The 14,856-nt window shown below is 38.8% G+C and overlaps 1 protein-coding gene across 2 annotated transcripts; it reads right to left on the reverse strand.

The window, feature by feature from the left end:
* Nucleotides 1-1,746: 1,746 nt before the first annotated feature.
* Nucleotides 1,747-14,200, reverse strand: ranbp3b (RAN binding protein 3b). Of its 2 annotated transcripts, XM_056392067.1 has the most exons (17): nt 14,116-14,200; nt 12,035-12,090; nt 11,137-11,173; nt 10,956-11,033; nt 10,795-10,866; nt 8,611-8,676; nt 8,324-8,416; nt 8,016-8,125; nt 7,510-7,629; nt 6,987-7,087; nt 6,808-6,883; nt 6,606-6,702; nt 5,268-5,392; nt 5,053-5,173; nt 4,240-4,382; nt 3,475-3,676; nt 1,747-2,931 (listed from the first exon to the last, which is right to left on the reverse strand). In XM_056392067.1, exons 1-17 carry the CDS (start codon nt 14,135-14,137, stop codon nt 2,888-2,890), a joined length of 1,563 nt encoding a protein of 520 aa, XP_056248042.1. In that variant the 5' UTR covers nt 14,138-14,200; the 3' UTR covers nt 1,747-2,887. The 2 variants fall into 2 exon arrangements, with proteins under 2 accessions (XP_056248042.1, XP_056248041.1); XM_056392066.1 differs by lacking the exon at nt 14,116-14,200 and having other exon boundaries at nt 12,035-12,133.
* Nucleotides 14,201-14,856: the final 656 nt, after the last annotated feature.

Consider the following 14,856-nt stretch of genomic DNA (forward strand, 5'->3'; position numbering starts at 1 on the left):
ATGTACAAATAACTTTATATTAAGAGGTCATGAATTTAAAGGTTGGCAGCCACTTACCCACAGCATGTCAGCCCACCCACTTGTTTGAAAATGTCAACAAAGTAGCAAAGAAGAAGAAGCTGGATGGTAAATAAATCTGGTTATTGCCTGTGGGGAACCTGCAAGGGTTTTTTTACAAAGAACAGAAGCTGGACTAAAATAGTGTTTGGTATCTGCTTTTCAGAACACCTTTTATTCCTGCAGTGACTGTGATAACACAGCATCAGACCCCAGTTTTTACCCATGTAGGCTACCCGTGCCATGTACTGACTGGAGAAAAGGTGTATCATATGATTTATTAAGATTAATAATAAATCTCTGTCCTTTCTGCTTGACATTGTCTCACCAGTATCATGAGTTTTCATGTTCTGCCTGTTTGTTGTCAGGGACTCTAAACTGACCCTAAATGTGAGTGATGGCCTGCAACTCAGTTTTAACCTTGAGGTACAGTGGTGCTCTCATGCCTTTAGTCCAGGGCATTCTGGGAAAAAAAACATACAGCTTCATTACTATCACACACAAAAAAATAAAAGAAATTAGGATTACATTTGTTTCCAGTCTAAATTCTGAGCTCCATTTGAAATGAATCACAGTGTGTCTCAGCCTAACTCTAAGTGGTCCAGATCTGTGCAACGCTTTTAACAGCAACAAAACAAAGCAAATCAGTTTTAGATGGGTTTCATTTTTTTTTAACCTCTGTCACTTTTTGGTATTTTATACAATATATTTTGGGGTTTTTTTTGTCTTGTATGCCACTTCTCTTTTCTTCCTTTAAAGCATTCGGTAAGTTGTGCTTAGAAAAGTCATACATAGTGTTCGCTTGCTTATTTCTGCTGTACTTTATCAAAGTGTCGTCTTTGATTGGGCTTCACTTTTAAGCTTGTGAAATTACTCAGTGAGTTGAGGATCTTTGTAAATGATACCTATTTTGTGTTAATGATGAAACTGCATAAAAAATAGCGACTGTGTAAATTCAGTATTTTGTAACTGGCAAAAGTATACTTTTAAGTATACTTCTCGCCTGCATCAAAGCGACTTCACCAATATACAGTAAAGATATACTTTCCCAATTTTCATCAGTGTCTCATTAAAATTCAAATTAAGACATCCCATGTAGTGAAAGTGGAGGTGAACCAATGTGTTGGATTTAAAGGCCTCAGGCAAAACCTCCCTGTAAGTTATGCAGATCGATTTGTTCTATAATTTCCAAAAAATTAAAGGTCAGAAATAGTTTTTAGTGACTTCCATGACATGCTGCAGTCATTTACAGGTGACACTGCAGAAAAACACTTTTCTACTGCATCACTACAGAAAGGCAGATAAGGAGGAGAATTTTGGAGCGGCAGCAGGTTTGGATGTATAGATGGTGTTGGACTTTTACAATAGGTACATGCATCAAATATTCATAACCTTGTGCCAGATGCACACAGTATATTGGTAAGGTTTAGTGTGACGATTCCTGCTCAGTGCAGTCAGACCCAACACATGAGTACAAAACAGATGAATGACTCATTCTATGCATTGTTCAAGGTTGAAATCTGTTATTTCTTTGGTTGTTAATTCTTATTGTGATATTTCGATTTAACACAGCTACTTGAGACTTTCAGTGCTTAAGTGTATCACACTCTGTGGATGTCTTACTCTAAAAATTTTTGATTTTAAGTCAGGATCTTGACATAATCAAATTTCAGAAGGAAAAATGGCAGATGTCAGTCCAAAATGGTTTATTTTGTAAAGGGGGCAGTTGGAGGAGATGAGAAAACATGGTGCGCTACTAAATGATGATATATTCAAATGTACATGACATTCAAAGGGTATTACAGTTATCACTCAAATTTCCACACATGACGTTAAGTCTTCATTCCAACATGTTTTCCAAATGTAAATGGATAAAAAGTTTTGTATATTTTAAAAATAAAAAAAATGTATCAACACAATAAACCCTTGGGATGCTGAAACAAAAAAACAGAAATAACAGTTACATGCAGAATGTAGACTGATGAGTTAAATTTCTTGATTTTGGAAATAAAAAACACAAGGTGAATGACTAACACATCTTATTAATTTAGAGAAAATTTTGAGGTGAATCCTTCTGCCCTTTTGTCCCCATCATTAACTCACATTAGCAGAAACTGCATTGTTTCAGTCTTTTATTCACTATAATATAGGTCAATAGGAAATATAAGAAACTGCTATTAATGACAACTTGAGTGGTCTTGGCTAGCCATTACAAACAGCACATATGTGTTGAGATGCCTCATGAAAATGATGGCCCAAAATAAATTACATTTGCCAAAACCTAACGCACAGACTGGTAGGGAGGGGGAGGGGGAGGTTGGACTCGATGTAGGAACAACTGACGGGATGACTAGTCAAATACACTGTGAATGAAGCTCCTCTGGATGTGTGGCGTCCAGAGGTACGGCTGTAGAGTGAGTAAAAAGGTCCCAAAGTAGAAACTGCAGTCTTAACATGTGCCATACTTTAAAATGTAGAGGAAAACACCCTTACGCTCATCAATATGATGAGCAGAAAAGTCCCAAACCAAAGCTTTGAAGTCTTTATTTTTGCTATCGGGGAGAGGAAAAAAATACTCGAAAACAAAAATAAAACACAAAACAGGAGAGGGAGGGAAGAAACGACTCCAGATATTACGCTGAATGCAGAGAAGATGAACTGCACGAGTTGGGTGAGACACTCCGGCACAGGGGGTTATTTCCTGGAGCTAGACTTCTAATATCCAAAAGTACTGGTCTGGAGGACCCATGTTGGTCAAGGGGTGTCCATGGAGGTGCCTACAGCAAAATGCCTCAACAGCAGCATCTTAGCAGGCTGTCCATGAGTGACGCTATGTGCTTCCTGCTGCTTGGCTCTCTCCTCCCTCTGAATTACCTGCAGGAGGGGAGTGACAGCAGGTTGACAAATGGCTTGTGGGCTAGTGGTCTGAATACATGTACACTGATGGCAGTTTATTAGGTACACCTAGCTGAAACTATTGCAGTCTAATACAACAGCCCTGTAAATCCTCCTTCATCAAGGTTATGATGTTCAATCTTTTATTTTAATAGTTTTTAAGCAGCACGGATTCAACCTTATGATTATTTTAGAGAATGTAGTTTGTGGTACTGTTCTGATCTGTATGATGTTATATAGAAAGGTGTTTCTGTTATTTTGCCTACCCTCATTTATATAAATAGGTTCAACAAAATAATAGAAACCCTGTCTGTACAATACAATTCAACATTACCACAAACTGCAGCCTAAAATAAGCAAGAATTGGAATCAACACTAAACTGCATTAGTTTTAGCTAGCTGCCAACTGAGTGTATATCACAGTGCAAATGGCTGTGGCACAAACAAGCAAAAAGCTTTTAAAGCGACAATAAAATAAATACTCTTTAATTGAACTTAAACTAAAAAAAAAAAATTACTGACTTGTAGCAGGAGTGGAGGCTGAAGCAGAAGCAGAGGCAGAGGCATTGCCTTCCTCGTCACTGTCGTCCTCATTCGACTGTGGTACCTCGGCCTCAGGGATGGTTGTTGCTGGGGTCTCAGGCTCCTGCTCCACCCTGCTCTTCAGGGCCAAGATACGGTGATGTAACGCTGCAGCCAGCTGACCTATGTCCTTAGAGCTACCCTGAAGAAAAGACACATGGGTACAGACATGTCAGCCACACTGAAGGAGGAGGAAAAAAAAAAAAAAACATATTCATACTCTTTCATTACATTGCTTCCAACACAGGGGATTGTGATGTTTGAGCCACTGGAAGGCTTTTAATGTGAAACATCTGAGCAGGAAGTGTTGAATTTCATTACTAGTAGTTTAGCTAAATATGGTATTAGAGTGTCATGTATGAACAAGCAACACATGAAATAAATAAAGTAAATTCAAATTCTGGTTTTGTCCAGTGTGTAGAAAGTCTACATAATTGAAATCAAGTTATTACAATGTGCACAAAAAGGTTATTTTCACTTCAAGTAAAGCTCTGTAACTAGTCAAGAAGTACTATTGTGCTGACAGTGAGATATTCAGGTGGATGTCTGTGCGCCACTTCACTGAAACCTCTAATAGTATATTTCTATAATTTTAAAAGAACAACCCGTACTTTAGTCTTTTTGCATTTGTGTAGGGGGGAAAAAGATTAAAATCTCAAGCTTGAACATATATATTGCACAGCCCTATCTTAGAATTTTACATACCGATATTAGGAAGACCTTGACCCCCTGGTCCTCTGTGTCCATGGCAGTGATTCGTACACTCTTCTCGCTGGCCTTGTCCACCTGCATCTGGGGCCAAAGTTTAGTGTTGAGGATCAACCGAAGGCTGCCCTGGGTCCTCATCACTGGAAAAGTTCAACCACAAACACAAACAAGAGCAATGAACAACAGGCCCAAGCAGCTACTTGCTTTACCGTTGTTGCAGTCCATATTATTCTACCTGACTATGATCTCAGTGCAGTGTGTCGTCATGAAAGATTAAAAAAAAAGACACTAGCAGACTATAGGCCTATAGTCCCACAAAGTGCCATTTCCAAGGTGACAGAGAATGTTTATATTTGCCAATATTTTACAGTCACAAATTCATCAACATAAATACAGTGACAAGAAGTATAATATGGCCTGGAGTAAGTGTTGTAAAGCAAAACATATTTCTTTTTAAAAAAATAACGCAAAAATCTAAACTTAAGAGGTAAAAGGGCTTTGTTTTCTATCCTTTTTTGTCTAGTTGATGAACAAATATTACACAATCATACATATACAGTGTATTTAAAGCATGCTGTGGCATCTAGTCCATATGTGTGTAACGTGGGGAAGGGCTCCCCCTTGTGTTCAACATCACGCATTGCAATAACTATGGCAATGAAGACCACAACTATGAACTCATCATTTAGATAAGTGTTACACATCTCTCTCTATAATCCCATATCTATCTGGCACACACAACCAACCCATCAGAAAACACACACATTCACACACCCCCCCGCCCCCCCCCAAAAAAAGATGTTTCTGTACCTAGACGAGACTGTAGCGTGCCATCGTCTGTCGATGCCATGTCGTTGAGCCTCAGCAAACCTCGACCTCTCTCTATCCACGACTGAGCAGTCTTCTCAAAAACGTATAACTTGCACTGCATCTGTGGGAAAAGAGTGCAGACAAACAAGGACTGTTATAGCTGTCTGCCACACTTATTTATTGCATGTCTTGAAATTAAGGGAGCCGCCCTCTACCTGTAAAACATTGCTTTCTGATTCTTCTCCGGTTTTGACGTCAACTTTCTCTAAGATGCACTTCTTGGCTGTGGCTTTGGTGTACGCTGCTGCAGACTCCTCCAAAGACTCTGACACGCTGTTCACTGGAGAGATAAAAACAAAGGTGAGAAATTAGCACCTTGCACCAATTGTCAATGTTAGGTCACTTAGCTTTTCATCAACAATTCATGTGTGAAGAAGTCTGCTATTTTTCCCATGCTCTTGTACCGAGACAAAAACAATATTCTTTTGCACAAATTTTGAACTAGCCAGTGCTGTAGGCTGATTATGAAGAACTCAGGGTGGCAGTCTATCACTTACACCAGAGCTGTAAAGGCTGCTGCAGATCATTTGCAGAGCCACTTGAGCACTGCACTCACATAAACGAATGCCTGAACACGCAGCAGCTAAGAAATGCTGAATTTCTTTTCATTGTCACTGGGCAACGTGGACAGTCACTGTCAATCCCCGAAGTGTATGCTCAGTATTATCACACCAAATGAGATTGCACAAATAACATGACTACTGGCAATTATGTTAAAATACTGACCTTGGTTTGGTGTTGAAGTTCATAATTGGCTAAATATGAAACTAAAAAATAAAAATCTGTATATAATACATATATAATCATGGCCTCCATTGCAGTAAACACATTCATCAAACCAAGTCATACAGTATTGTCACATTTGTAAATGTAACAAGCAGGTGATATTTTATAGTGATCTAAATTCACTCCACATGCATATGTGACAAAATTCTCTGTTGCACATTATTTCTATTTATCAGTTATTTGCATTCACTGTAAATAAGATGTGAATATGATGGGAAGGAAGAGGGGCAGTTATGTACACCCTTTTGTGAGAAAATGTATGTAACTAAAAGTTACTGCAAGTCCTTCAGCTCTCACAATTCCGAGGGATTTTCCACAAAGGAAACTGCCTTAATGTTAAAGGAAATGGCTCGGATATATCACTGGTGGTGTGGAATTTGTATCTCAGATTACAGATTAAATATTTATAACACCCACAGCTCTTTAGGGAGCACTAATCAAACACCAATTCCCAACTAAATTTGATGCTGATATTAAAAGACTTAATGTAACTTGTCCAATAGATGAAGACATATTTCACTGACTATTTCGGTTTGGATTATTATTTCAGTGCTGCATTTCTGTTAAACTGATTATTTTACCGCTCCAGGTCTCATTTTTGTTGTTTATGGTTGTCATTGGAGTGAAGCCAAGTGTCTCTTGAATCTATTAAGAGTCTAGCCAAACACTAAGCATTTTGTCAGTAATCGGGTGGGCTGTGTTTTTACCCTTCTCTGGGGTGGTTTCCTGTGATGAGGGCTCTGAAGCAGGGGTAGCTGAAACCTCTTTATTTTCCTCATTTGAGGACTCACCCTTGGGGGGACTCTGAAAATACAACAAAGCTGGTCATTGGAACTTGTTCATAGCTCAATCATTATGGGTTTTCAAATTCGGCAAAAGGCAGACCATCTATGCAACTGTATAACTCACCAGAACTCTTTCAGACATGTTCTGCCCAAAAACAAATTTTGCCCCACTGTCTGTACTGTTTGTGGCATTTTTTGAACTAAAAAGGGAGGAAAGAAAAAAAACATTAGAGAGTTGATGAAGTTAATCATAAATGAAGATGAGTTTCTAAAAATACTCAAAGGAGGACACAATTTCATTACCTTGGGGTAGAGATGTACTGTAAGAAATAATTAGTGCCCTCTGATTGAGAGTCCAGTGGCACACTATCCTTTGACTTGTCTTCTGTACTGTTCTCCTCCAACTAGGGAAAAATAAAATCAAATTGTTAAATTTGCAATCGTGCACGAAGCAAGCTTAAAGACAAAAAAAAAAAAGTCACCATTTCCAAATTGTCTAAATCGTATTCACATATTTCTACCACAACAGTTCCAGACTGACCACGACAACTGTATAATAGTGGACATTGTACAAAAACACCGAAGGTAATGCACCTCTTATTAGGAACTGAATTTACAAAAACCTAATGTGGGAAATTCTCCTAGGGAACTGAGACTCATTATTCAGGGTGAAATCTCAAGGAAAGGTGTAGAAGCCCTTCCTCTGACTGCCACTTTTAAGTGTTTGTAATCTGTCTTTTGTTGTCATATGTTTTTGCCTCAGGTTTGCCCCCTCACTGCATATTACAGAAAAAAAGAAAAGGTGAAAAATTAGAAAACAACAAACCTTTGCTCTGTCTTTGATATTCTGACCAAACACAAAAGATATTGCTACATCTGTCTCCTTTTTCTCTCTTCCACCTCCATCTTTGTTATCACTTGCTCCGTCTTCCTCATTTTCATGTTTCTGAAATAAGGAAGAAAAAAAAAGTCAACTTTTACCCATTTTCACATGTATATTTTTCTATATGCCAGTTTTACAGCAACTACTCTTTGCACCCCTGAGGAGAAAGAAAACAACTCAAACTAATAAATTTCACTCATAATACAGTGATCCATTTGACGTCTAACGTTTGCTTAACCTGCTATAAATATGTTCAAAATTCAGAATACTTCCTCATTTCAGAGGAACCCAGAAATAACCACAAGTTTTCACCTCTTCCGTGAAGAAACTAAAGTTCAGTGGTTTCCCACACATTCTGCAGCCTTAAACAAAGCCTGGACTGAACTGACCAGCATTGTTTTTCAATACCAAGCCTTTGATTATAAACAGGCTGAGATTTAACCACTCACCAGTGACTTGGCCAGGGTGGCCGAGTGCTCTGTGTTGTTCAGGAAGAGGGACTGAGTCGCAGGTGGCCCATCTGATGACTTCTTCACGCCATTGGTTCCACAACTGGAATCTTAAATGTACAGACAGACAGGAGAAAAATAATTTACTGTTTTTTTTCATTATCCCAAAGGGAATTTAACCTATAAGGCACAGGCAGAAAACACACAATTCAAGGTTAAATGAATCATCAGGCTAAGAAGATTTTAATGTTTAGAGAATGTTTTACAAGTATCAACTAATGAAGGCGGGCAATTCTAAGCTAACTCACTGGACTCTATATGTGATTTAGAGGGCGGCGCCTGGAGAACTGCAGGGCGGAGGACACTGCGTTGCTGCTCCTTGGGTTTCTGACTTGGGACACCTGCAAAAGACAAAACTTGTCTTATATTTTTTAAATAAAAAGGCGCTCTGGGTCTACAAGTTCAAGACTAGATGTACCATTTCCATTTCTGAGGGGTCATATAAAGGGTGCAAGTCTGTTCAAGCCCTTTTTCCATTTCAATAAACTCATTGTGAGACAATATTATATGAAGAAAGGAAACATCAAACACCAACCTGAACTTGGTGCCTGTCCATGTATGAGAGTTGGTGGCTTTAAACGGAATCCCACAGGCTTCTCCTCTGGTGAGATTGAGCACAGGAGAAGGCAGACATTAAAAAAAGAGTTACACAGCAACTTAAAGGGTATGTTCCTTTTGTCTTTGCACCTTTCAAACCACAGTGCCAGTTACCACAGCAACGCTTGTAGAGCCTCAAGAGTTGTGTTGAGATCCAATTCCTGTGCCATAACGTGACGGGCTCTAGGGCCTCTGATCTATTTCTACCTCTGTCTCTCCATCTCAGTGGCTTTAGTAGCCTGACATGACCTGGCCCTAATCAGTGCTAAAGCAGAAAACCTAAAGCACTTGTAAAAGCTGCATGCCCTTTTCCCTCAACATTTATGAGGCCATTCCCATGTCTAGCGAACATTGATGTTAAATGAAATTTCATTTTCATCCCCCCAGCACAGACCTTATTTTCATTTTAATAAACACAGCTGTACAATCATAAAAAATCAACCACATAAGCAATCTAAAACAGTTTTTTTTTTTTAAAAGTCCAATTTATCCAAATGAACAAATCTACCAGCTTGGAAGTTATATAAAAGGTTGAAATTATTACATCCACTATTTTGCAGAGCTTCCATCTGCAATAGTTACTGAACTTCTGCATCTAAGTAGTTTTACAACCAATCATGTTTCATATTTGCTCTGTTCCTCTTTGTTTTCAATTTCAAATAAGGACTCCATGTAATAAGCTTGAAGTGGTTATCAATTATACCCTGTTTGCTCAAGTTGATGCCCAGTCCTCTCTGTAAAGCTGTGTTAAATGGTGACATCACCCACCCACCACGCATCTCTAAACTGAGCTGGTGATAAGAATTATAACCAGACACTAGAAACAGCAGTTGCATTAATTACAAAAAAAAAAAACACAAGATCAATCCAAAGTAAAATTTGATGGGATATTTCATTTTTCCAACATTAAACACATCTTACACAAACACAGTCCCACTCTAGTAATAATTTCAGTAAATCTCAGAACGTGTTTTTTTCTTTGCAAAAAGCATCAATCAATATATTTCTCATCTTGCCTTCTTCCCAGTGTTAATCTCATTCTGTTTTAAGTGATTGCACCACTGTCTATTTAAATATTAATGACAAAAATGCCTCACTGGCCATTGATTCTGATCAGTTTTGCATGTCCCCTCTGATGAAATGCATGTGGTGAACCATAACAAAAATTCTGTCATACATGCTGACCAGTGCACTAACAATGTTTTTGAGTTTAACCCAAACCACACCAAAAAGACGGCACTGGCATGGAATTGAGACCCAAACTCATTCTGTACCAACATCCAATTAACATCAAACTGACCCTGACTTGTACTGCCAAAATAGAGTCCCAAACCCAATGCTCTTTTTTTGAGACAGACACAGAAAGATTTTCCCACAAATTTCAAACTAACATATCTGGGAACCGTGACTACATGTGAGGTCTATACAAAATTAGGCACAGTGGCCCACCAGCATAAAACATAACTGCCTTATAACCCATATAAACCATTCTTCTGACGTGTTCAGGAGTACTACACAAATTGCAGCCAACTACCAGCACACGACACCAAGAAATCATATAATAATAAACCCTGTGCCTTTAACAATATCAAGGTAAACTGTGCCTTTTTCCCCTCAATACTGGTATAAAAAATTTGGTTGGTAAACTCAAAACTTTTTTCTTGGCTTAACTTGGCAGTTCAAACAGTCACAATGCAGAACAGAACTACATTATGTACAGGCATGGTCGTGGGTCATACAAGGTCATAATGTTCCCATCATGAAGAAGTCTTTAATTTAATAAATTAAGTAAATATCTTGTTTATTTCAACTTTACAATAGCACACATCTCAAATCCAATCATACCTGTGGAAGCTGTACTTTGAATTTTGTAGTCACACATTTTTGCATTTACAGGCAAAGAATACGCAAAACTTCACTGACAGATTGCAAACACTGATGAACTACTAAACACAAGAATTATTTCTGACATATAGTCATTGGGCAATCTTAGTCAATTCATCAATTTGTTGTCATCAACTGTTAAAAAAGAATTACAAGTTTGACCCCTGAAACAAATATTTTTTACTGCATGGACCTTTTAAGTTGTGAAAAGAAACTAATGACGGTCTAGATGTCTCACCTGGCTCAGAGTCAGAGTTCCCAGTAGGAGACTGGCAGAAACTTGAGGGCATGAATACATTGTTCTTGGGAACTGCAAAAGAAGCAGAGGGGCATTGCAGTCAGCATACAAATCAATGTGTACACCACAAATAATCAAGTTTAGTCACCCTGTGCCCTTACCAGAATGTGGGGGTGGGAATGATGAGGTCCTTTCCCTTTTCACTGGGGGGCAATAGCTTGCCTCATCTTTATCTGAATCTGAAAGTGACAATAAAATATTAGTATTATTGCAGTTTTAAAAAATTGTTGAGAAACTTAATATTAACTTTTAAAACGTGGCCAATTTGGACATTAGATGTACCTTCTCCATCCTCTGCACTTGAGCCCTCCGCAGATCGCTTAAAGAAAACACAATAAATCTTTTAGTTCTTCTCTCTCCCAAAAGAATAGTCCTCACCATTGCAATCATTAGAAAATTAAGGAAACATAAGAAACAACGCTAGGCTGCATCTTGCTGAGCTCACTGATTTTCTGTCTGGAGCTGCAATAATGGATAAAGGTGAAAAGTGGTATCAATTCAAGCAAGATGTGCTTGACATGAGGTCAACATACACTCAGTTGGCAGTTTATGTAGTACACCTGGCTGACACTAATGCAATCTAATACAGCAGCGTTGCAATAAATCCTTCTGCCATGAAGGTTATAATGTTCAGTTTGTTTTGAAACTGTTTTGTAGAGCTGTTGATTCAGCTGCATAATAATTTTGGAGGCTGCAGTGAGTGGAGCTGTCGAACTGTATTGCAATATACGGGCAGGTGTTTCTATTATTTTCCACCCTATTTATATCAGTGAGGGTAGGCTAAAAAACAGAAACAACTCTCTGTATGATGCAATACAATTCAATAGCACCACAAACCACATACTCCAAAGTTATTATAAAGTTGAATCCACACCTCTTTAAAACAATTCTAATAAAAACTGAACATTATAACATTCATAAAGGTAGAATTCAATTCAAGACTTGTATTAAACTGCAGTAGTTTTAGCTAGGTGTACCTAATAAACTGCAAACTAAGTGCATTTTGACTTTTCATAATTCATTCTAGTTAACAATTCTGCTAATAGTGACAGATTTGAATTTAGCAACTCATCTGCAATATATGATTTTCAAGAATTCAGTTGAGAATTTAAGTGGTCAGCAAAATAATAACATTAGCTTTCAGCCATGATAAATACTTGAATAACATAGTGAAACTTACCTTCTGTGCTTTATCTTTTTGGAAAACAAACACAGGAGGCGCTATGGCAGGCTTGTCTGTTAAGAGAAGATGTAGGCTAGTCATCCAAGCACTAACTTAGGTGAAAAGCAATCATATTCATGCTTTATGGTTGAAAACAAAATAGTTAAGCCCATGGCATGTTCATTATTTGGCCTTGAGTTTCCCCTTAAAAGTAGTGACAGCATGACTGTTGATAAAGCCTAGAAGGTTATGTGCATCAATACTAATCAGCAGTCTAGCACTTACTTATACACCAAATTGCAAGGAACCGCAATACATCCCAAATGATGCCACAAGTCATACAAAACATTTTATATCGTACAGACTGTCTGACAGATAAAAATTCTGTTTCTCAAACTTACACTGCCTTTATAAGATACTTCAGGTGATGCTTACGGTGAGGTAAAACAACCGTTAGTTTATTTAAATGTCAGGATTAGCTGGGTCAAAACCTATACTATAAAAAGAGGGAACTGTGAAAACAATCTGACCAAGGTGACTTGAGAAAATACACTTCTATAATGATGATCAATGTCTAATTTCAATCAATGTTAGACAGTCAAAAGCAATCAGAATATACCACCGTTAATCGTGCAATCCTATCAAGAATACCAAGAAGATCAAACAACCATCAAACTGTCAGACACTCCATATGGTCAAACAGTAACTATAACTACTTTCATAATCAAAAGGGAGATTTCATTCATTTTACTCACACATATCATATTATTGCTAAAAGCTATCGTCATAACCAACAAGAATAGCAATAGTCAGGCCAGGTGATAATTTAAATTCACCTCAGGCAACTTAATGCGTCTACCTTCACACGGTAACCCCTGTAAGATGTGTAATCCTATAACGTTAGCAGACAAAGGTTTTCCTCTGTCTGGGTTGGGCCTATTACACTGAGCAGGTGTAGCATCGTTGTCGTTGTGAGCCTTGCCGGGACATAAATGCATGCGGTAATAGCCAACTAGACAACAGCACACAGGCAGGATTGTTTACTGAACCGACATTCAGCGTCTCAATCACAAACCCTCAAGGCTAACACTGTCTGTTTATGTATGATTCACATGTAATGGAAGAAAACATGAAAACGTTGTGTGACCTATATTTAACAATTTAACACCCAGTTTTGTATCTCTCGGCGGCTTGCAGTCAGCTATCTTGGCTGATGAATGTAAGAAATCTAGCGTGCAACACTGATATTCAAATCAGAAATTCATGTAGCCCGAAATGTTCCCGGCTTATGTTAACCAGCTAGCATATACACTATACAACCCGCTCCAGCAAATACTCGGCGCCACAGGTTGTTCCTTAAAGCAGAAGCTAAGCAGTAGCTTAGCTTACTTGCTATAGTTAGCTTGCTAATGCGCTCCATCCCGCATGAGTCATCTTGCCCGACATGCAAGGACACCAAGATTTTAGCTGAATTCCCCTACAGTTAACAGATCGACATGATGACAAGCAAATCTGAGCAGAATTAATAGCAAATGCCAAGAAAGCACTGACTGCACAAAAGCATTGCCTCTTGACTGACGTTTCTCTTTCTACGCGCCTAAATGAGCGTCAAGCAACTGAGCGCTAACTACATTAAATAACAAGGAGAATGCCGTAATGTAAACATTTCCTATCAACCGAAGCAACAAACTGGTATTTCCTCTGTACATTAGCTGTGTGAAGCAAATCCTTCATCTTTGGCCATCCAGGCTTAGGTTTATACCTACATTAAATCATTTAGCTCACCACAAATGGCAAAACACACCAACTATAAATAGCCGGGTGCTAGCGTTAGAAGGTAAGCCAGCTAGTGGCAGGCAGCATTCGAGGGCGTTCCGAGGCATTCCAGGTATTACACACAGCCCAGCCGTTAGCATTGTTAGCCTGCTTGCTAACGATGTAGTATTGTAAACGCCGCGAAGCTCATAATTCACCGGAACTCACAATTAACAAGCAGCCATGTAGTTTCATTTCAGTTATCAAATATGCAGACAGTATACTGGCTCCGTTTATAACGCCACAGCAGCGGTATTGTTTTTCTCATACTGCCACTTACTCACCTTCGTTTGCCAAGTCCGCCATTTTACTTCGACGCTCACACACCCACAACCCACCGCGCAGATAATACAAGCCGAGGCTGAAACGTTTTCAGTGGCACAGAGCATATTGTCACCGTTCACTAAATCTTTGAGGCAACCCACTGCCATCTCCTGTGCCCTCCAGTGAGCCACAAATACATTTTGTGCCCTTGCCTATCTCAATGTATATCTTATTAATTAAACATATTTCAACCAGCCCCATGGAACAGCTTAAAGTTTGCTTGGAAAGCCTAACCTACGACTACAGCAACTCCTTAGGCCCCTATAGAAATGTTATACCATGGTATGATAATAGATTTAAAAAGTGTTACCTGCTATGAGTGACACACAGAACATAACTTCAAAAACTAAACTATTGACGTTAAAAGAGCAAACAAACAATCCCAACTCAGAGTCCTTTTACTAGCTATTTCTGGACCTTTCAAACACATCTCACAGCCTTCCTCAGATTATAGAGTCCATGGAGATAGCTAACTCAGTTGTCATCATCCTTAATGACAACGAATTAACTCCCACAGCACTGAAGAAGGAGGCAACTTGCCAGGAGAGGGGCGTGCTGTGCAGATATGAAATTCTGCTCACAGCGCATAAGCAAAGGAAACCTCATAAAAAGATGAAAAATGTCCAGAGGGCAACAATAAATTACTGCAAGTTCCTGAGGAACAGTCATATGTGACAGAGGGAGAGGGAGAGGGGGCTAAT

The sequence above is a fragment of the Seriola aureovittata genome, chromosome 12 (assembly GCF_021018895.1).
Source record: "Seriola aureovittata isolate HTS-2021-v1 ecotype China chromosome 12, ASM2101889v1, whole genome shotgun sequence".
Lineage (NCBI taxonomy): Eukaryota > Metazoa > Chordata > Actinopteri > Carangiformes > Carangidae > Seriola > Seriola aureovittata.